Source organism: Eptesicus fuscus, chromosome 20 (genome assembly GCF_027574615.1).
Source record: "Eptesicus fuscus isolate TK198812 chromosome 20, DD_ASM_mEF_20220401, whole genome shotgun sequence".
NCBI lineage: Eukaryota > Metazoa > Chordata > Mammalia > Chiroptera > Vespertilionidae > Eptesicus > Eptesicus fuscus.
The window spans coordinates 30,120,167-30,143,909 of record NC_072492.1 but is presented as its reverse complement, the minus strand read 5'-3'; the positions used below and the strand labels follow the sequence as shown (position 1 = coordinate 30,143,909).

The following is a 23,743-nucleotide window of genomic DNA, read 5'->3' as shown; positions in this document are numbered from 1 at the left end:
CCACCTGGCCAGGGCCATAGTGTATGTTTTTTTAAAGTTTTTATTTTAAAACAGTTTTTGACTTGTATAAAAGTTGCAAAAATAGTATAGAGAGTTCCTGTATACCCCTCACCCAGTTTCTCTTATTAACATTTTACATTAGAATGGTACATCTTCCAACTAATAAATCAATATTGGTACATTAGTATAAACTAAGTCTGTACTTTATTTGAAATTTCTTTATCTTTACCTAATAACCTATGATCTCATCCAGGATATACCACATTCTATTTGTCATATCTCCGTAGGCTATTCGAGACAGACATTTTCTCAGGCTTCCCTTGTTTTTTATGATCTTGATAGTTCTGAATAGTCTGGTCACATTCCATAGTGCATTTTAAATTTCTGCCTGTCTGTCTTATATCAATATGTAGCACATGTTTGGGTCACCTTCCTTTCAAGTTTAGCTGATGTATAGAAATAGAACATAAACTGGTTTTATTGCTAATTGTTAAAAATCTGTTGCAGCAAACCAAATCTGATTTGATAAATACTTTAAATCCTCAGTCACTTATTTTGTAGCAGAGGTCAATACTTTTTAGTAAGACCTGTTTTAGTATTTTGCAATACTAGTTAGCATTTGTTCAAAATACCCCTTGAATCGGAAGGCCAAACACTTTAATATATATATATTATAATATATATATATATATATATATATGTATAGATATTTTGATTTGAGAGAGGGAGAGTGAGACAGAAGCATCAATGATTAGAGAGAATCATTGATCTGCTGCCTCCTGCAGGCCCCACACTGGGGATCAAGCCCACGACTCGGGCATGTGCCCTGACTGGGAATTGAACCGTGACCTCCTGGTTCACGGGTCGATGCTCAACCACTGAGCCACGCCAGCTGGGCAAAGCCAAACACTTTAAAAAAGAAAAACAAAACTTTTTGCTCTGCTCCCTCTAAGAGAATGGATAGTTGAATCAATATCAATATGTTTTGATAGAAAAAAAAAGATTAGGGAACAAAATTCCTCTCTGATTGCAGCCTTTTAAATTTTAATTTATTTTTTAAATTTAAACTTTGTAGCAGACCTTGTTTAGTGCTTATATGATAGAAGTGTAAAGTTGATGGTGGGAAAGTTTTAGCTTAAACCCTCTGGCCAAAAATCTCTATAGTGGCCCTAGCTGGTTTTGTTCAGTGGATAGAGCACCCGCCTTTGGACTGAAGGGTCCCGGGCAAGGGCACATGCCTAGGCTGTAGGCTCAGTCCCCAGTAGGAGGTGTGCAGGAGGCAGCTGATCAATGATTCTCTCTCATCATTGTTTTTATTTCTTTTTCTCTCTCCCTTCCTCTTTGAAATCAATAAAAATATATTTTTAAAAAATCTCTATAGTGGATAGAACTGATTGGTTATTTTACATGTACTGTTAATTTGCTTTAAAGCAAGATTGTTTTACTATCATTAGTGTGCCCTTAAAGGAGAAAAGTTTTCTGGATTTTTTTATTCTGTGTCTTAACCTTTTTGGTATTTTATTGCTGTCACCATTGGCTTTTAGTCTTTACTTTAAAACAAAATAAAAACAATAACTACTCCCTCTCCCAACCTTTGCATCTTTAGAAAAAAAATCATAGTAAGCTAGAATGTGATGAGACTGAGAAAAACTGATACCTTGAAAACTAAAAAACAGGCTCAGAGCCAAAAATATTTATTTTTCCTGAATCCCGTAGTCTATAAATGGGATTTTAGCAACATGTTCAAATACTTTAGTTATGCTGGAATTTCATCATTGTACTGTCAAACTAAATGGGCTGTTGGTTAGTCTTAGAATTGAATTTTGAATGCTTTTTTATTGAAGGGTATTAATTATAGTGGAATTTAACCTTAAGTGGCAGCTTTCACAGTATTGACAGATAAACAACTGACAAGTATAGGGACCTACAAACTAAAAAATTGTTTTGTGGCCCAGGTAGCCTGAAGAGAGTTAATTTATTTCTGTCTTCTGTACCACCATACTTGTGACCCAACTTTTTAAATTGGCTAATCTTCTAGGAACAACTTTATTTGCCATATTTTTTCTGTGTACTGTCCATTTTGAACAAGAAAGTGTTTCTTTAAGTCTTAAAAAATAATCAATATATTAGACTATTTTAAAATCAAAGTTGGTTTTGCCATCTATCAACGATGCTGCCAGTTTAAGGCTCGCAGTAATATTGTTGAATGAATGAATGATGAGTAGGCAATTATTGTTTAAGACAAACACTGGACTAGATATTTAATTTTTCTTTATTCTTTCAGGAAATACATGATATTTTCTACCATGATAATTTTGACCCATTCATTAATCATTAGTGTATGTTTTATTCTAATAGCTTGTCAGAATTATTTAGGAAAAGATTCCTTCTCTCTCAGTTTATCACTGTGGAGATATTTAAAGATGTCAGTTTTGAGAAAAATGTTGCGTATGAGTACTAAGTGTGTTAGCTTTTTTGTTTTTTATTTTTTTGCCCCACTCACAGAGCATTATTTTGATGACCTACCACATACTTTGGTATCACTATAATCTGTGTCCTCAGAAAAAAATACAGTAATTACATTTAGCATTTGAATTTTTGCATTGTTCAAATAAATACTTTGTAAAATAAGTAGCAATGATTAAAAGTTTTAATGCTAATAGTAATGGAAAAGTACTGAAAGCCCAGAATTGAAACTTTTCTCTAAGGATACAGATACTAGAGGAAGAAGACATTTATTTAAATGCATGAAGCAGACCTTTTCCATTAGGCCAGGGGTCCTCAAACTTTTTAAACAGGGGGCCAGTTCACTGTCCCTCAGACCATTGGAGGACCGGACTATAGTTTTAAAAATACTATGAACAAATTCCTATGCACACTGCACATATCTTATTTTGAAGTAAAAAAAAACAAAACGGCAAAAACACCCGCATGTGGCCCGCGGGCCGTAGTTTGAGGATGCCTGCATTAGGCTATGGTTGATTAAGTTGAAAAGAGGTAGGTAAAGATTTGCCATGTGTTCTTCTTTCCTTCCCTTTCCTAATATAATGCTGTCATTGAGATTTGAGGAGTTGTTTTAATTAGTGTAAGAGGTGCATATCACTATGTCTTAGTTGTACCATTTCACTTTTCATATCTTTGAATACAACATGTAGAGAAGTACATTTATTAGGATTATTATAACATTAGGGTATTAGAAGCTTGGCTTGGTAAGCTTCTTGTTTCTAAATGATGCCCCCTTCCTTTCAGGCTTTTTATTGAGTGTTATTAGAATTTAATTCTCATTATTTCCTCAGCAATGAAAAATGAAATTATATTAGTGTAATATAATTTGTCACAGGTGAAGATGTACTTCAGAGATTTGTTCGCTTTAGAAAACCCTAAGAGGTGGTCTGTTTTTCTTAGTTTTATGCATTATCTTCATTTAATGTTAATGAGAATTATGGGCATTTGAGGATATAATGTAAAATGAGAATTGAGTTCACTTGAGTTTCTCGATAAAATTTAGAGCAATGAGGGAGAAATGCTTGGAAATGAATACTGATTAATTTTCTAAACTATATTTAGTATTCTTAAAATCATTTAACTATAGGTTAACTGAAATCAACTTTTTTAATGAACAAAACCAAAAATTTCAGAGTTTTATATGAAAAAATATAAATTATTGTGTTATAGCCTCTGCTATGCCAAAGATTTTTTTTTTAATTTACTCTTTTGGGGGAAAAGGCAAATTCAGTCTCAAGTTTTAAGTGCGTAATTTTCTGATACTTGAAGTTTATAGTGACTACAGCTTTGATGTGTAATGGTAACTGTGTCTTGGATTTTTGATGCTTTAAAACTTAGAAGTAGAAAAATGATTTTGGTAAAGGCTACTTGTGTAGGACAAATGTTACAACCATTGTGCTTCTTAGAAGGTAAGGATTTTTGAGGTAAAAGGCAACAAAAATAAAGTATACTAAATAGATTATAAAGAAGGGAAGAGTTGGAGGTATTTTCAGCATAATTCTCTTGGAATTAAGGACGTATTTTTAATAATCATGTCACATAATTTGAGGCAAACCTGTTAATACAGCTATTTCATTTTGAAATGATAGAAACTGATTAAGCTGAAAGTAGATTGAGAAAGATTTCTTTTCTCTTAGCAACTCACAAATATGCTTGTGATCCAGACCTTTAAACATTAAAGCAATGTCACTGTGTGCCACTTCCCTTTTCTCCTAGCCTACTGTTCAATCAGGTGAAACTTGTAAAGCTAAGGCTTTAAATAGAAGTAGATAAGAATATCTATAACATAATAGAATAGGAAGAACTTTTTAAATTTAATATTAGTGCCAGATATTAATGATTTAAAAATTATTGTAACTCTCAAGTTGTCATTTTCAAAAACTTACCTTTTCTTAAAGCTTACCTTTTAAGAGGAAACAGTTAATTTGAAAGATGACTGTAATTTAGGAGACTCTATAAAGAACAACAAATTCAACCTTAAAGTTTAAAGTTCAGTCATTATGCTTTTTAGTTAATGTTTATTCTACCAATTTGTCATGCAACTTATGAATATAAATCATGTGTCATTTTTAAAAATATATGTATTTTTATTGATTTCACAGAGGAAGGGAGAGGGAGAGAGAGACATCAGTGATGAGAAAGAATCATTGATCAGTTGCCTCCTGCATGCCCCACACTGTGGATCGAGCCTTCAACTCAGGCATGTGCCCTGACTTGGGATCGAACTGTGATCCCCCCAGCTCAATCACTGAGCCATGCTGGTTGGGCCCATGTGTCACTCTTAATGTCTCTGCTTTTATTCAAAAGCATCATAGTTTATTGTTTTTCTATGGGTGTAGTGCAAGCATGTCAAACTCAAAGGCTAACACAGGTCAAATAAACAAGGTTTAATTTTATGTGGGCCACAAAAATAAAAAGCTTCAATTTTCATAGAAACATAGGTTTATTTCAATAGAGACATGCTGAATATAAAGGGCTGAAATAAATGAGTAATTGTTAACATAAAATAATAGAACATTTTAATAAAAATTAATATTTTTTCTTGAACATTAACTTACCAGACACTGCACAAAGTAATAAGGGTAACGCAAATCTATTTTCTTGTTCTCCGAAAGCGAAATATTTCCTGTTGTGCACACCAAATAAGTCAGTCCAAGGTTAATGACGTGGTAGTTGGCTGCTAATATATTCGCTGCTAGTATTAGTGGAGAGAAATGGTGCGCCTGTGCGTAAGGAAAATGAATGCAACATGGTTATAGTAATCAGTCATTATCGATTGTTGTAGTTCGTTATTAATAATTATGTATAACAGGATATTGTAAAAATTAAGTTACAAAATTTTTATTAAAACATTTTTTACGTATCGTCATATTGGCTGGGCCGCTAAAATATTCGTTGTGTGCCGTGAGTTTGACATGCTTGGAGTAGTGTATACATTTTTATTGAATTAAGAAATGTTTTGTTACTCATTAAATTGAAAGTTGATGACCAACATTTGTGAAATGTTTATAAAGATATGTAGGCTATAGAAGGATATTAAATTGTATTTGAAAAAACAGTTTAAAACATGATAAAAGTTAAAATGCTGAAGTAGTTTCTGTAAGTTAATTGGAATGGTTAATAGATTTGCTGGCAAAATTGAGGCTGTATAGTTAGTAAAGATAGCTATAACTTTATATCAGAAGTACCATTTAGAATTTAAGTCTTTAAATTTCTCCCTCAAGTAGAGGATTCTATACTGAGTCATGGGAATCATTTGGTTGAAATGAGACCTAAGGTGGCTGATAATGTACTGCCTGTTAGGCTTTGAGCCAAAAGCTTCTTTTTTATTCATAGTTATTTTATAGTTGAGTCATGGATTAGAATGCTGATGGACATAAACTGTTTTGATTTTAGTTATTAACTGGTTAGTTTTTTTGGCAGGCTGAATGGAAGAATTAGGACAAAGTAATAAGTGAACTAGCTTAGAAATTAGCATCTTAGGTATAGAGTGTGTTTAATATTTCCCAGGTTACACAAATGTCCTTTACATTGATACAGAGACCAAATCATTATATTTGCAATATAGTGTTACATTTTTACATGGTGGGAAAATAATTTTCAGGTAATTTCATAGCATACATGGCACTTGGGCCTTTTATTCCTTATGGAGTAATTTTGAAACCTGATATTTTAATGTCTAGAGATATATGGAAGTGATTGTAGCTCAATATACTGAGGTGAAGTAGGGCTTATGTATTTAGTTTAAACTGTAACACTTTTTACTTGGCTCGGAGTAGATATGGTGCCACTACTTTACTTTTTGTTTCATTTTTCTCTTGTAGAAGAGGAAGATGGAGTTTGGGAGAATGGACTTTCTTATGAATGCCGTACTCTGCTTTTCAAAGCAGTTCACAATCTTTTGGAACGGTGTTTAATGAACCGGAACTTTGTACGTATTGGCAAGTGGTTTGTAAAGCCTTATGAAAAAGATGAAAAGCCTATAAATAAAAGGTAAGCTATTGTATTTAAACTCTTTACTTGATATTTTTTTATTTGTCAGTATTTATGGCTTTACAGAAAATGTGGACTAAAATAAGCTAATGTATTACAGACATATTTTAGGGAGCTAACTTTGGCAAAGTACTATAAGTATTCAATTTTCTTTGTCTACTTAACCCTTTCATTTACACATTGTAAGAATTTTCTTGCCGTGGGAATACGTTGTGTGTCAATATAGTGACCTAAGTTTTATTTTGGGATGATAGAAAAAAATGTGTGATGAAAGCAGAAGTTTATGCATTGAAGTTACTTTTTTAGTGCTAGTGGAAATGTTTATTCTCAGTGCTCTATTAAAAATTAAGTAATTTGCCCTGACAACTTTGGCTCAGTGGATAGTGTCGGCCTGCGGACTGAAGGGTCCCGGGTTCGATTCGGTCAAGGGCATGTATCTTGGTTGCAGTCACGTCCCCAGTAAGGGTGTGCAGGAGGCAGCTGATCGATGTTTTTCTCTCTCATCGATGTTTCTAACTCTCTATCCCTCTCCCTTCCTCTCTGTAAAAAATCAATAAAAAACTATATTTAAAAAAATTAAATACTTGTTAAAGATAGTGGCCTATAGTTTTGTTTTGGGTTAAGTTAACCTTTTACATTTCCAGACCTCTCGTTTTGCTTTAAAGTAATTTAAGTTTGTGTTTTCCTCTCCAAGACATGTTTACTCTTGGAGTGTTTATAATTTTTTTGAACTTTGAATTAAGAAAATTTATGACAACTTTGCAGAGTAGTTTTAGATAGAAGCGGTTAATAGCTTTAGGCTACTGTAATTCTCTGTAATTCAAATACTATGAAGCACAATCTGTTAGAAGATTCAGTGCCAAGTAGTTGTTGAATTAGTGAAACTTCAAGAGAGATTAAATAGTCCCAGCCAGTTAGAGTGTGAAGGGTGGTGGGTGCAGTTCCAGTCAAGGGCACTTACCTTGGTTGCAGGCTCAAACCCCAACCCCAGTCAGCAGGCAACCAATTGATGTGTCTCTCTCTCATCGGTGTTTCTCTGTCTCTATCTCTCCCTTCTACTTTCTCTAAAAATCAATGCAAAAAATATCCTCCTGGCGAGGATTAACAAAACAAACAAACAAAAAATAGAGAGAGGTGAAGTAGTAGTGAGTAAGATGGGATGTGGAAGAAGATAAAATGAAGGACATGTATTAGATTTCCCTAAAAGTTGTGCAGATATGAAATAAACATTTGGTTGTTATTGTAATCATTATTGAGATGCCATCTTTTATGTCATGTGCACATCTTTTTCTTGTGCTTGTGAAGTTTTTTCATACTTTAAAAAATATATATATTTTTATTGATTTCAGAGAGGAAGGGAGAGGGAGAGATAGAAACATCAATGATGATAGAGTATCATTGATTGGCTGCTTCCTGTACACCCCCTGCTGGGGACTGAGCCTGCAACCTGGGCATGTGCCCATGACTGGAATCAAATCCAGGACCCTTCAGTCTGCAGGCTGACGCTCTATCCACTGAGCCAAACCGGCTAGGGCCATACTTCCTTTTTTAGTTTTAGTAAAATGGATGAGCAGATAAGCCTGGACAAATCAAGGCTTTTTCATTTTTTTCTTCTTTGAAAATTAAAATAAATCTTTATTGTGAACAAAATAACTGTACAAGTTAGGAATGCATTCAGTTGCAAATGATTGCAAACCTAACTACCTGGCAAGGAGTCTGGAGGTAGATAGTTCAGTATTGGTGTATCTGTTCAATAATGTCATCAAGGACTCGGGTTCCCTGGAGTTTTCTACTCAGTCATCTTGAGCCTTTGACTTTTATTCTGATGGTCCCTGTAGGTGTTGTATCTCCAGACTTCAATCACAGTGGATTCTAGGCAGGAAGAGGAAGGAAGGGAAGAAGCAATAAGGGGGATTGACCCTTAGGTCAGAAAATAGATTCTTTTCTGGAAACTTTAGCTGACATATTGGCTATTCTGAGAGAAATGTACATTTTTTTTGTATGGGAACATTACCCCTCTGAACAAAATAAGGCTTTTGGTTAGTAAGAAAAAATGGAGAGTAGATATTACGTAGGCAATTAGAAGGGGAAGTAGATTATCAGGTAAGCAATTAGCAGTGCTCACTCTTTAGTTTTAAAAAGTCAGGCAGATTACCATAATTTAAAATGAAAAGCTGCAGTCATGAATCCCAGCTATTAGATGTAATCTAATCTCAGAGGCAATCTCTTTTAATTCTTTTAACTTTTATTTTAATTTACCTATTTAAAGTTTTAGAAGCAAATAGCATACTTATTCTTGAGTTTTCAGTTATTTCAGTTATTCAGGCTTAATCTATTGATTTTCTATTGATGGTTTAGGTATTTTATTCCTGATACCCCCCAATGCCCAACACTTGGACATTAGCATACTTGTATACACTCTTTTCCCTTCTCTCTTTCCTTATCTTTTTATTTCTTATTTTGTTTATTGTCAATATTATAGATGTCCCCCATTTTCCCCTTCTTTGCCCCCCCTTTACCCAGGCCCCGCCCCACCCCAGGCCTTCACCACACTATTGTCTGTGTCCATGGGCTATCAATATATAAGTATATGTTCTTTGGTTAATCTCTTTCCTTGTCTTGCCAGGATAGTTATTATAAGATTTTTTTTTTAAATATATTTTATTGATTTTTTACAGAGAGGAAGGGAAAGGGATAGACAGTTAGAAACATCGATGAGAGAGAAACATCGATCAGCTGCCTCTTGCACACCCCCTACTGGGGATGTGCCCGCAACCAAGGTACATGCCCTTGACCGGAATCGAACCTGGGACCCTTGAGTCCCCAGGCCAACGCTCTATCCACTGAGCCAAACCGGTTTCGGCTTATTATAAGATTTGGTAAAAACAATACCTGTTGTTTATATTACTATGGTTATATAAATATTATTTATAGTTGAGCCATATAGTGTACTAGGATTATATTCCATTTCTTCCACATCTTTTTGTTTTCCCTAGTGTTAATGATTATTTATTTTTTTATTTAATTTTCTATGTGAGGGGTTGGTAAACTACCACTCCACAGAGCAAATGTAGCCTGCCACCTGTTTTGTAAATAAAATTATAATGTAGCACAGCCATGCTAACTCATTAATGGTTTATTTTATGCCTGCTTTCACACTGAAGCAAAATTGTATAGTGATGACCCACAAAACCTACAATATTTATTCTCTGGCTCTTTACAGATAAAGTTTGCTGATCCCTGATCTATGTACTACTTGATAATTCACCCCTAGACCAAAAGTGTAAATCTCCCTCCTTACCTTTAAGGAGTTTGTGTAATCTATTTTATTTTTTTTCCTCTCTCCCTCTCCTATTAACATCCCTTTTGGAGCCCTTCATTCTTCAGTTCCAACTGGTTGTCATTCTACAGGTCTGTTTCATAGCAGTCATCTTGGGAATTCCCTTTGCCTGTCTGTGTTGGATCCCTTATTTCCTAGATCTTATATTTCCTTTTTTTCTGTCTTAACTGTTTTGGTAGTGGCCATCCACCAGTAGTTTCCTGAGAAGGGAGTATGTGAGAAGTAATATGTTTGGATCCTGAATGTCTGACTTACCTCCTTTCCTACTCTTCAGACTTTGGGGCATTAAAATGCTGACTGGAAAGTCTATGTATTGAGTGGCATGAAGTTGCAGGCTTTTTTTTTTTTTTAATATATTTTTATTGATTTCAGAGAGGAAGGGAGATGGAGAGATAGATAGAAACATCAATGATGAGAGAGAATCATCAATCAACTGCCTCTTGCACACCTCCTATTGGGGATGTGCCCGCAACCAAGGTACATGCCCTTGACCGGAATGGAACCTGGGACCTTTCAGTCCACAGGCCGACGCTCTATCCACTGAGCCAGACTGGTTAGGGCATGAAGTTGCAGGCTTTAAAAGGGTGATTTGTTAGAGACCTGGCCATTTTTATTGGGTGTCTGTTGCTCAATAGTCTGTATGTGTCCCCTCATTCCCACCCATTTAAGTTAGTTTTCCCAGAGCAGTTCTTCAGTATCCTGACTAGTGTATAAACTTCGTTGTCAATGTTTAGAGAGCCTATTAGGAAAGGGTACTATACTTGTATACTTATATTGGGGATTACTTGTATAGTATTGAGATTTTTACTTAATTCCTCTTTTAAATACATCACCTCAGCTATATCTAGTATCTCTGGGTGCTTGAGTCCCCTTGTTTCATCCATTTCAGAGAGTGAGTGCCTCTAAGTTTTCCTCTGACCTGGAATAATGTAAAGAGCCTGTCTACAGTAAGCTTTTATCATTTCTTATTACGATTCTTATTTTTTTAAAATATATTTTTATTGATTTCAGAGAGGAAGGGAGATGGAGAGATAGATAGAAACATCAATGATAAGAGAGATTCATTGATTGGCTGCCTCCTGCACGCCCCACATTGGGGATCGAGCCCGCATCCCAGGCATATGTCCTGACCAGGAATCAAACCGGTGACCTCTTGGTTCCTTGGTTGACATTCAACTGCTGAGCCACACCTGGCTGTGCCTTACTAAGATTCTTAAAGGTCTATCTTTTTGAACTATTGGTTTTAGATATGAATGAAAATAGAGAAAAGGAGAGAAGGGAGTGAGCAGTTTTTGCCTAAGCAGTATTGTCTACACAGTGTTTGAAATTAGGGCTTAATATGTATTAGCTCAATTCTCACAGCATCCCCATTTTACTCTAGTTGTTAAACCTGAAGCACAAAGAGATTAAGTAACTTGTCCAAGGTCATAAAGCTTGTAAGTGTTGGAGCTGGATTATAGGTCGTGAAAATTATGAGAGGCAACTGATCAATGTTTCTCTCAAACATTGATTCCCTCCCTCCCTCCTTTCCCCTCTGTCTAAAATCAGTACAACCTATCTTTGGGTGAGGATTAAAAAGAAAAAAAAAAAGCCCAGCCGGCATGGCTCAGTGGTTGAGCGTGGACCTGTGAACCAGGAGGTTCATGGTTCCATTCCCAGTTGGGGCACATGCCCGGGTTGTGCGCTCTGTCCACAGTGTGGGGCATGCAGGAGGCAACAGATCAATGAGTCTCTCTCATCATTGATGGTTTCTCTCTCTCTCTCTCTTTCTCTCTCTCCCTTTCCCTTTCTCTCTGAAATCAATAAAAATATATTAAAAAAAACCCACAAAAGTACTTACAGAGCACTTGAATTAGTAAACCAGAATAATATGTTGTTGCTTTCTAAGAATTCTTTACTGTGTAAGGTCAGTAATGTGTTTACTAAGTGAGTAGAAGTATATACAAAATTCACTGATAAGATGTTTATCTTCTGAATTTTATTATAGATCTCTTTTTCAAGGGGATACCAGACATTGAAATTATACCTGTAAAATTTAAGAAATTTTAAAAATTACTATTAGGACTACAGAAATACAGAGTCATGCATTAGTTCCTAAACTTGTCTGGATGCAGAATCACCTTGAGAGGTTAACGAGAACCTGGGCTTTAGAATTTTTAAATATCTCCGGGTGAAAGACAGGTTTGGAAGCAATTGAATTAATAGAATAATCTAGGAATTAGAATGATTAGGGGTGGTGTTTTTTTTGTTTGTTTGTTTTTGAGTGGTGGTAAAATATGCACAACTAAATTTACCATTTTAACCACTTTTCATTTTATAGCTCAGTAGCATTAAGTACATTCATGTTGTACAGCCATCACCACTGTCTATCTGCAGAACTTTTTCATCATCCAAGCTGACAATCTGCCCATTAAATAGTAACTCCTTATTTTCCTCTACTCCTAGTCCCTGGTAACAACCATTCTACTTTCTGTCTCTAATGAATTTGACTGTTCTAGGTACCTTATATAAGTGGAATCATACAGTATTTTTGGCTGACTCATTTCATTTTTTTTTTTTTTTTTTTTTTTTTTTTACAGAGAGGAAGAGAGAGGGATAGAGAGTTAGAAACATCGATGAGAGAGAAACATCGACCAGCTGCCTCCTGCACACCCCCTACTGGGGATGTGCCCACAACCAAGGTACATGCCCTTGACCGGAATCGAACCCGGGACCTTTGAGTCCGCAGGCCGACGCTCTATCCACTGAGCCAAACCGGTTTCGGCATGACTCATTTCATTTAGTATAATATGCTCAAGGTTTGCATCCATGTTGTAACATGCATCACAATTTCATTTCTTTTTTAAGGCAGAATAATGTTCTGTTGTATTTTTATACCACATTTTGTTTATTGATTCATCTGTCCATGGACATTTGGGTTATTTCCGCTTTCTGTCTATACTAAATAATGCTGCTATAAATATTGGTATACAAATATCTATTCAGTCCTTGCTTTCAATTCTTTTGAGAATATATCCAAAGTGGAATTGTTGGGTTATATAGTAATTCTATGTTAGTTTTTTTCTTTTTAAGGAACCACCATACTCTCTCCTTTCATAGTGGCTTCACCATTTTACATTTCCATCAGCAGTGCAAAAGGGTTTCACTTTCTCCATCCTCTTTTTCTTTTCTTTTTCCTTTCTCCTCCTCCCTTTTTTTTTTTTTTTTAACTTAATGGGTATGAAGTGGTATCTTACTGTAGTTTTGGTTTACATTTCCTTAGTGATTAATGATGGTGAGCATCTTTCTGTGTGTTTGGTGGCCATTAGTATAACTTATTTGGATAAATGTATGTCGTCAAGTCCTTTGCCCATTTTTAATTGGTTGTTAGGATGACTAGGGCTTTAAACTATCATTCCCCTTTTTAAAAAAATATATTTTTATTGATTTCAGAGAGGAAGGGAGAGGGAAAGAGAGATAGAAACATTAATGATGAGAGAGGGTCATTGATTGGCTGCCTCCCGCACGCCCCCCACTAAGGATCGAGCCCACAACCCAGGCATGTGCCCCTGACCGGAATCAAACCCGGGACCCTTCAGTCTGCAGGCTGATGCTCTATCTGCTGAGCCAAACCAGCCAGGGTGAAATTATCATTCCCTTTAACTAGTCTTATGATCGTAGGCCATCTAATTTCTTTGTGCCGTGACTTCCCTACCAGCAAAATAAGATCATTTGTCTGTACCTACCCAATAGAAATGCTAAAAATAGATTAGATATGGAGCCTCCTAAAGCAGTACACATATTAAACTGTTATAGAACAACTAGCTTTAATCAATAAGCATATTTTCATTTTCTGTTTTAGGAATAAAGAAGCTTTTAATTTTAGTACTTAAACGAGGAACATTTTTTACAACAGATGACTGTTAAGTTTCACCTGTAAATTTTGCCTCACTCATACCTTTTGGTTTTGGTTATTACAGTGTAAGCCCCTGGAGAGCAATGGCATCCTCTGCAATACTTTTTTTCTTTTAAAATATATTTTTATTGATTTCAGAGAGGAAGGGAGAGGGAGAGAGATAGAAACATCAATGATGAGAGAATCATTGATTGGCTGCCTCCTGCATGCCCCACACTGGAGATCCAGCCCAAAACCCAGGCATGTGACCTGACAAGGAATCAAACTGTGACCTCCTGGTTCTTCATAGGTTGACGCTCAACTACTGAGCCATGCCGGCTGGGCCTCTGTAATTACTTTATGGTAGTTAATAGTACCTTGGATTCTCATTGTAGTGCCATGTATTTGTTTTAACTTCACTTAAAAAAAAAAAAGTTTTATTATTTATTTTTAAAAATATTTTTATTGATTTCAGAGAGGAAGAGAGAGAGAGGGGGAGATAGAAACATCAATGATGAGAGAATCATTGATTGGCTGCCTCCTCCACTCCCCCTACTGGGAATAGAGCCCGCAAACCCAGTCATGTGCCCTTGACCAGAATCGAACACGGGACCCTTCAGTCCGCAGGCCAACGCTCTATCCACTGAGCCAAACCAGTTAAGGCTTAATTTCACCTTTTGAAAAAAATATATTTTTATTGATCTCAGAGAGGAAGGTAGAGGGAGAGGTAGTTAGAAACATCAATGATGAGAATCATTGATCTACTGTCTCCTGCACGCCCCCTACTGAGGATCTAGCCAGCAACCTGGGCATGTGCCTTCACCAGGAATCGAACCGTGACCTCCTGGTTCAGCACTGAGCCACAATGGCTGGGATTAACTTCACTTTTTTAAAATGCTAAGTACCAAAGATATTATCAATGATATCTCTCCTTGAAAGAAGAACTATTCTAAATTTAGTATGGCAGTATTACTTACCATTTTTTTGGCCCTATATTTTCTGACCAGAATATTGCCTTTAATGTAAGAATTTAATATTTAGAATGTATAGTTTTTTCTCCTAGGTCATGCACAAACTTGGTTTATTTTAAACCATTTTATAATTAGATAAGACTATACAGGGGTGGGCAAAAATGGGTTTACAGTTGTTTGTATGGAAAACAATACAGTAATTAATATGTAATACAAGAATAAACTGTTTCTTGTACTTACAACTGTAAACCTACGTTTTGAGAACATGCTAGCACTATATAGGAGGGGATGTTCTACTTAATCATAGACAACAATTGAGAACTGCTGGTGAGTATAGGGCAGTGCAGATAAATAGAGCTGAGAAATTGATCATGTTTTGCATATTGGAATATTACGTTTTTACCAAGACCCCTTGGAGACAAATGGATCACTTTACATCAAAGAGCCAAATTTTCTTTTCTGATTTGAAAGTTGTTAAGATTGTCATGTGCTCATTGGACACATGGAAAGGCTATATTTGGCCTTCATTTTTATGGGCCATGATTTTTGTATATTATCAGATTACACTTAATTTCCTAAGTAATATTTATTAGAACTTAAGTAATGCACTTCTTTTTAACATTTACTAGATTATAGTAATCTGTTTAGGAAAATTTTTAGTCAGATTATTTGTTTTTTATGTCATGGCGAAAATCCATTTTGAATATCCATTTTTATTCTCATTTAATATTTTATGTATGAAATGAAACATAGTTGAAAGCTATATTTTTAAGAACTATACTTCACTAATTAACAGAACAGTAAATATGAAGATATAAAATTCAGGTCTCCTATCCTCTTTGTCTTTTAAAGATAAAGAACATCAGACTATTTTAGGTTGTTGCTTATACTTGCAAATGTTGTTGGAAGTATTTGCAATTCAGATTTTAAAATCTGCTACTCAGTTACTGAGAAAGCACACAGCATTCATAATCATTTGTATAGCATACTTACTTGATTCCTAAAACTAATCAAATTATAATTTCTCTACCTACTATATTATTCTTGCTTGAGTCACTTAATAAATGTTTTTCTTGACATAGTAGTTTCAGTTAGCAATTCCCCCTTTGAATACTTAAAATTTTACTTCCTCTACTAAGAAATGTTTGCCTTGTAAGGTTTCCTGAAAAACCTGTAAAAATCTCATACCGTTAAAAAATGTATTCTAGTCATTCTAACGAGTGGAATATGAACTTTTCTTATTTTTAAAAGCATTTTTGTCTTGCTTTTAAATTCTCATTTCCTTTTTTATTGTTTAGAGAGAAAAATGCCTTGAAAATTGATTTCTGCCTGTTTTGTGTCAATACATATAATGGATATATCACTCTCAGAAATGAAACATTAATGGTTTACTAAGATGATAATGCTACTTAGAAATTATATTGTATATTTATATGCTCTATAACTCAACCTAATTATAGAAAAATTGTGTCAGAAAAGAGGACACTCACAACCACAAATAAGGCTACATTTGCATTACAACATATAGAAACAAAACGAGTTGTATCTATGTTTATTTACATTAGATGCATTTTTTTGAGAAAAATAAATGTATTGAGACTTGGGGATAATTAAAAAGAAATCCTGATGTTTCAGTTGGTATCAAGACTCATGTGTATTCTGTATTCTTTTTTTAAATTTTAAATATATTTTTATTTTTATTGATTTCCAAGAGAGAGAGAGAAACATCAGTGATAAGAGAGAATCAATGATTGGTTGCCTCCTGCATGCCCCCACACTGTGGATTGAGCCCACAACCTGGGCATGTGCCCCAACCAGGAATCGAATCATGATCTGGTTCATAGGTCAGTGCTCAACCACTGAGCCATACCATCTGGGCTCATGTTTGTATTAACACATTCTAGATTTGGTCTTTTCCTCGAGGCTGTGTTATAATATAGGGCACACCATTACTTTGTTCAGAAACAGTTTATTTTCTAACCCTATAGTTTCTGGGCTGTCTCTATTCTTTCTAAATTATGTTTGCAAATCAGCAAGTTCTTTCCTGAGTTCATCTCTTTTAGTACTTTATCAAGTACTAGAGGCCCCTTAGCCTGGCCTGTGCCCTCTCGCAATCGGACCCCTCGAGGGATGTAGCAGTGCACAAAGCAGCAGGCAGCCAGGGAGGAGCCCAAGCCCGGGCTGGGTGCCGAGCTGGGAGTGCATTGACCACCAGAGGGCAGCTCCTGTGTTGAGCATCTGCCCCCTGGTGGTCAGTGTGCATCATAGTGACCGGTCATTCGGTTGCAACGGTCGCTTAGGCTTTTATATATACAGAAGACATTCCTTGGGTTACACGGGACTTGACTCGACATACATTGTTTCATGGTTATGTCACCATCTCCCATTTATTTATTTTAAAAAAAGTTCCATTATTTTGACATATATACATATGTGCTTTATGTTTTTTATTATTTACCACAAGTAAAGGTCAGGAATTGTTATCTTTTTAATTTTTTTTTACTATTTCACTTCATTACTGCTGTGTATGTGCTCCATGTGAGTGACCTAGGTGCTTAGGTAGGTGGGTTCCAGCTTATGGCAAAAATCGCTTTACGTTGTGCCATAGGAACGGATCTCCGACGTAACCTGGGACCTACTGTATAGCTAGATAGCTGCTGACAACCAAATTACATTTTTACTTTATCTGTTCCCCCAACTCTGTAATTTCATTAGGCACGTCTTTTGCTGTCCAGATTATTTTAAGCAACAGTTCTATGAAGTATTTTTTGATTGTATAAAATGTGTCCACCATTTCCCTAACCCCCTACATAATAATTTTCTCATCATTTTTCAGTGTCATATTTCTTGTTACCAATCATCTGGTCCTGAAGCCAATGCCACATATATTTAGGTTTTTGTCATGGTAGCATCTCACCTTTGGTGCCAATTTGTGTACCAGCTATTGCTGTGTAACAAACCACTCCCAAAACATAGGGCTTAAAACATCAGTTATGCCCTGGCCAATTTTGCTCAGTGGTTAGAGCGTCAGCCCGTAGACCAAAGGGTGGTGGGTTTGATTCCCGGTCAAGGGCCCCGTTCCTTTGTTGTGGGCTCGATCCCTGACCCTGGTAGGGATGAGTGCAAAAACACTCCCTACTTTTCCTCCTTCCCTCCCTCCCTCCCCTCTCTAAAAAAAAAAATCAATGGAAAAAATATTCTCAGGTGGGGATAAGAACAAAACAAAATAACAAAAAAACATGAGTTATGTATTATTATTAACGTATCTGCAGGCCAAATGGAGATTAGCCAGTCTAGTCCACACAGTAAACTATAGGCTGGGTAGAGGTGTTTCCATCTTAGAACAGCAAGTCAGCCAGGACATGTTCTTATTGTGATGAAAGAGGCAGTGGAGGGCAAGCCTAAGTCAAGGTTGGGGAAGTATATTTCACCTCTAATGGGAGGAACTACAAAATCACACCAAAGAGCCTGGATAAAGCGAGGGGTGAGCAAAATATAATACAAAACTACAGTAATAAAAAAAAGCATGGTATTGGCATGAAGAGAATTTGTAAACCAGTGGAAAAGGATCAAATCCAGAAATAAACACTTTCATATATGTGTTCAAATGATCTTCAACAAGGGTGCCAGGACCCTTCAATGGGGAAAGGGATTAATGTATAGAATTCATAAAAATTTTTAAAATTGATTTTAGAGAGAGGAAGGGAGAGAGAGAAAAACATGAATGTGAGAGATTGAACCCACAACCTGGGTAAGTGCCTTGATTAGGAATCAAACCCACTACCTTTTGGAGTACAGGACGACACTTCAACCAACTGAGCGACACACGGCCAGGGCGAATTCATAAATTTTTTGAAAATTTAAAGTTATGTCGATGCAAGCAACACAAAATGAATGGTATTATAAATTTAGAAAAAAATAAGATGGCTGTGTAATTGTAGTTTTAATGTGTAGTTTTTTTTAGTTACATTGTTTTCAGCTATATTATTTTCAGTTTTTCTTTTGACATTGAATGATAAGCTTAAAATTTAGTTTCTTGTTCTATCAACTTTAGACATTACCTGTTGACTCCCTAATTCAGGATGGGGCAAAAGTAAGTTTACAGTTAATATGCAGAGATTATTCTTGTATTATGATTTATTAGTTCTATTTTCCATACGAACAACTGTAAACCTACTTTTCCCCCACCCTGAATATATTCAATGATGATATTCTCAGCTCTCCATTACTCTTCACCTCTTTCCTACCTTCTGTTTTTTACTATAACTTAATTTTAATTTATTGTGCCCTTGCCTTGTCCAGAAATAAATTAAGAGGGCTTATAGATACATACAACAGGTTATGAGCTTACTGTTATATTTTAAAGAACTGATTAAGTCGTATTAAGATAAATGTGTAAAGAAGAAATAAGAAAAGTAGATTCTTCTTAGTGTACAAAATTCTCTCTGGGCCACTTAACCTTTCTAATTTTTATCTTAAGGACACATCTGCTTTCTTTTACTTGGGGAAGTTTTATTTTCCTACCTGTATACCAGGCCATATCTAAATTTCATAAGGTGTTCTGTTTTGCATGTAGCTTTGATTCTAGGATGCCTTCAATTGTAAGACCCATCATTGCTTTAAAATAACTTCATTGGGGCTGGGGGAAGGACAGTACATTTAATGCTTGATTGATCACATGCAGTGCAATTTCAGAAATAACAAAATGAAGAAATATATCTATTTTTTATATAGAGGGGAAATGAACAAAAGTAAAGATTAGGTCACCCTTAATTCTGTTGCACACCTAGACTTTTTTTCACCAAAGATACTCTTTTTTCCTTTTTTTGTTTTTGTTTATAAATATGTTTTTATTGATTTCAGAGAGGAAGGGAGAGGGCGAGAGAGAGAGAGAGAGAGAAACACCAACGATGAGAGAGAATCATGGGTCGGCTGCCTCCTGCTCACCCCCTACTGGGGATCGAGCCCACAACCCCAGGCATGTGCCCTGACAGGGAATCGAACCAGTGACCTCCTGGTTTTATAGGTCAACACTCAACCCTTGAGCCATGCCAGCCAGGCTCTTTTTTCCTTTTTGAAAAATTTGAACTATATTGTTTTGGCAGCTTACCCTTTCCATTAAACCTAGTCCCCACCTTTACTTACTTTTGCGGCTATATTGTAAGTGTGTGTGTGTGTGTACACACCTAACTTATTTAATTGATTCCTCTATTTGCACGTTTTTTACTATAAACAGTGAAGAACATTTCTTGTAGCTAAATCTTTGTTCAGATTTGTTATTTTTTTCCCCTTTAGATGATGCAGTAGAATTTCTGGGATAAAGAAAATATGTATTATTGTGGTATAACTTCATAATAAAGAAAAGCAGGTTATTTTTTTTGGCATGTTATCACTAAAATATAACTTTTTCTTCTTTATTAGTGAACACTTGTCCTGCTCTTTCACCTTTTTCTTGCATGGAGATAGCAATGTTTGTACCAGTGTGGAAATTAACCAACATCAACCTGTGTACCTTCTTAGTGAAGAGCATATCACCCTTGCTCAGCAGTCTAATAGCCCATTTCAAGGTAGATTATTTTGATTTGATGGCTTACGTATTTGATTTTTTATTGTTGTTTCAAGAAAATTCTTATTAAAGTTGGGTAATTTGACATTTTGGGATTAATGAGATTTGGCCTAATGATGATTCTGATGTAGTTTACTTTTTTCCTACCTATTAGAGTATTAAGCCAATGAAATAATTTTTTTTAATATCAATATTATTTTTTAAATTCTTGTACTTGATTGGCAGCATATTTTAAAGTGTTTTTTTAAATAGAAAGTAGCAGATATATGGGTTTATGTTTTCTTGGCCATCTTGCATGTCAGTTCATGTAAGTCATTTTAGACATTTAACATGGATTTTGGTATAATTTATTTAGAAGAATACTTTATAAGATTGCTGAATTGTTTTTAAGGACTGGCAGTGTGTTCTTTTAATTCTAAGCCTAGTATTTGCTTTTTAAAAATATACATGGCATTACATAATAAGTACTTAGATTTATATATATACATACTATTTTTCCTCGAATTACTTTTCCTTAGTAGAAATCAGGATAAATTGAATTCAAATATTCCCAGTTCGTTGTGAAAAGTTGTACATCTGAAATTTTTGGGTAGACAAAAGTTTTAAGTTTTTATAATAAGCTCAGTGTTGTACTTCTCTTCACAATAATGAAGTACAATACATTGATTTTTCTCAGGAATGACATTATGGCTTTTCTCTAACTTTTTAAGAATTGCATAATTACTAACAATATTGTTTAGTGTGATCATATTTGGTATAATAGTTTTTAGTTACTTACTGTATTCCATTTTGGATTTCTAGTTATCTTAAGCCCATTTGGACTAAATGGCACTCTCACAGGACAGGCATTCAAGATGTCTGATTCAGCTACAAAAAAGTTAATTGGTGAATGGAAACAATTCTATCCTATCTCATCATGCTTGAAGGAGATGTCTGAAGATAAACAGGAAGATATGGATTGGGAAGATGATTCTTTAGCTGCAGTAGAAGTTCTTGTTGGTACGGATCCTGAGCATTAATCCTAAGGGGAAAATATGTGACTGTATGTGTTAGTTAAACAACTGCAATACCTTAGTGGCTTTCAACACCAAACATTTCATTTTTTTCTTACTCCTGCTCATGTTATGTAAAGGCCCCAGCTTTGTCATGGTTTGGCTCCTTGTATCTTATTCTGCAATCTAGGTTCAAGGAGTACCCAGTATTTAGGACATGCTGTTCTTACAAGAACAAAAGAATAATAAGGACCGAGTCTAGCTATGTACTAGTAAGTGTATTTAATGCTTCTACTAGGATACATCTGCTCACATTCCAGTAGACAAAATTAGTCATTTGCTCAAGCCAAAGTCATTGGGTCAGGGAAATACATTCCACCTAAAGGGATAGCATGCTAAAGGTGGAAAGAAAATAATTGTGAATGAATAATATTTGGAGGCTGAAAAGTTTACAACCTGTGTTACTCAATATTTTAAAATTTGGTAAAACTGTCACCTCTGATAATTTAAAAGGCAGAATATAATATGTACCTAAAGAACTTGGATCTTTCATCTGTTCTAGCCAGGTCATCTCTATTCTGATTGGCTGTATTCTATATGTCCTCTCATCAAGGACCTATGTTAACAAGGTAAACTGTATTTTGGAAAAGTTAATCTCAAGGTAGAGGATAGAAGTAAGAGAGGCTGCACTGATCCTACAAGCACATTTAAATTAAAGCTTCTGTTGGGATGTGACATATCACTTGCCATTTACATTCCAGAGCAAATTACAAAACCAAGCCTAACAATGAGATGAAGATGTATACTCCACCTTAGACATAGGAGGTGTGGGGAATGTATAATTGAGCAGGTAATTGGGATTAGAATCTGCAGTACTGTGTGTACTAGAATCATATGGTAATGTTATATATAAAAATTGCCTTATTTTTAAAATATATTTTATCTATTTGAGAGAGAGAGATCGATTTGCTGTTCTACTTTATGCATTCATTGGTTGCTTCTTGTATGTGTCCTGACCAGGAATCGAACCCACAACCTTGGTATATGAAGATGATGCTCTAACCAACTGAGCTACCTGGCCAGGGCATTGGTTTTTTGTTGTTTTCTTTTTTAAATAAAAAACTATCAACATCCAACTTCAATAAGTACATTACTGTCAGAGTAGTTGTGCCCAAAACAGAAGCAAAACACAACATATATTAGGCTTTTTAAATAGAGACATAGAAACAAGAAAACCAAAAATGTTTCATAATTCTAATGACCAGATTACCTTTGTTAAACTTATTATTATTATTTTTGTTGTTGTTGTTAATCCTCACCCGAGGATATTTTTCCATTGGTTTTTAGGGAGAGTGGAAGAGGGAGGGAAAGACAGAAATATCGATGTTAGAGAAACACATAGATTGGTTGCCTCCTGCATGAGCCCCAACCAGGGCCTGGGCCAGGGAGGAGCCTGCAACCAAGGTACCTTTGTTAAACTTTTAAAATAAATTTTAATCCACCTTGTAGTTGGTCAAATTTGAAAATAAGGATTTAAAGTAAGAAAGTAATACACCAATGTAATATACAGATGATGTATTATAGAATTGTATACCTGAAACCTGAATTATTTTGTTAACCCAATAAATTCAATAAAAGTGCTATATGTAAATGGAAAAAAAAAGAGAAAGTAATACACATTCATGGTTAGAAAATTCAAAAATGAAAAGAAAGCCCTGGTTGCTGTACTAAAGCTCTGGCCTGTGTACTAAAGGGCTGTGGGTTCAATTCCTGGTCAAGGGCATGTATCTGGGTTTCGGGTCTGCTCCTGGACCCTGTCAGGGCGTGTGCTGGAGGCAGTTGCTCTAACATTGATATTTCTCTCTCCCCTCCTCCGTCTTCCCCTCCCTCCCTCTCTTTGACTTTGAAAAGCAATGGAAAAATATCCTCAGGTGAGGATTAACAACAACAACAAAATAAAAATGAAAAGAGAAAGCTGCTTTCCTTCTCGGTCTTTGAAGATAACCACTACTAATAGCTTCTTGTGGTTTCTTCCAGAAAAACCTTATGCCAAAAAGCATATATTTATAAAAATATGTTAAATATATTATTACTTAAATGTAATTATGTTATACCTACTGTTCAATTTTGAGTGAAACTAATTTCATTACAATCACAATAGTAATTGATTTTCCTGTCTTTTTTCCTTTCAGCGGGTGTCCGAATGATCTACCCAGCATGCTTTGTTCTAGTTCCTCAGTCAGACATTCCTGCTCCAAGCTCTGTGGGATCCTCTCACTGTTCAACTTCTTGCTTGGGTGTCCACCAAGTGCCTGCTTCCACAAGAGATCCTGCAATGTCTTCGGTTACTCTTACACCACCTACATCTCCTGAGGAAGTCCAGACAGGTATTGTCCTAATTTGTTTTGTTAACTCTAGTGATTTTCTTATTTTGAAGACAGTAAACATTTAATTAAATGATTATTTTAAAACTAGAGGCCTGCTGCACAAAATTTGTGCACA

The 23,743-nt window shown here is 35.5% G+C and overlaps 1 protein-coding gene across 1 annotated transcript in view; it reads left to right on the top strand.

Moving 5' to 3' along the window:
* MED13 (mediator complex subunit 13) overlaps window positions 1–23,743 on the top strand; it is an 88,001-nt gene that overhangs the window by 5,321 nt on the left and 58,937 nt on the right. The window contains exons 3-6 of the mRNA XM_008149494.3: window positions 6,330–6,498; window positions 20,105–20,250; window positions 21,051–21,248; window positions 23,434–23,628. Coding sequence (XP_008147716.1) covers window positions 6,330–6,498; window positions 20,105–20,250; window positions 21,051–21,248; window positions 23,434–23,628 — 708 coding nt within the window. The remainder of the gene's footprint in view (window positions 1–6,329; window positions 6,499–20,104; window positions 20,251–21,050; window positions 21,249–23,433; window positions 23,629–23,743) is intronic.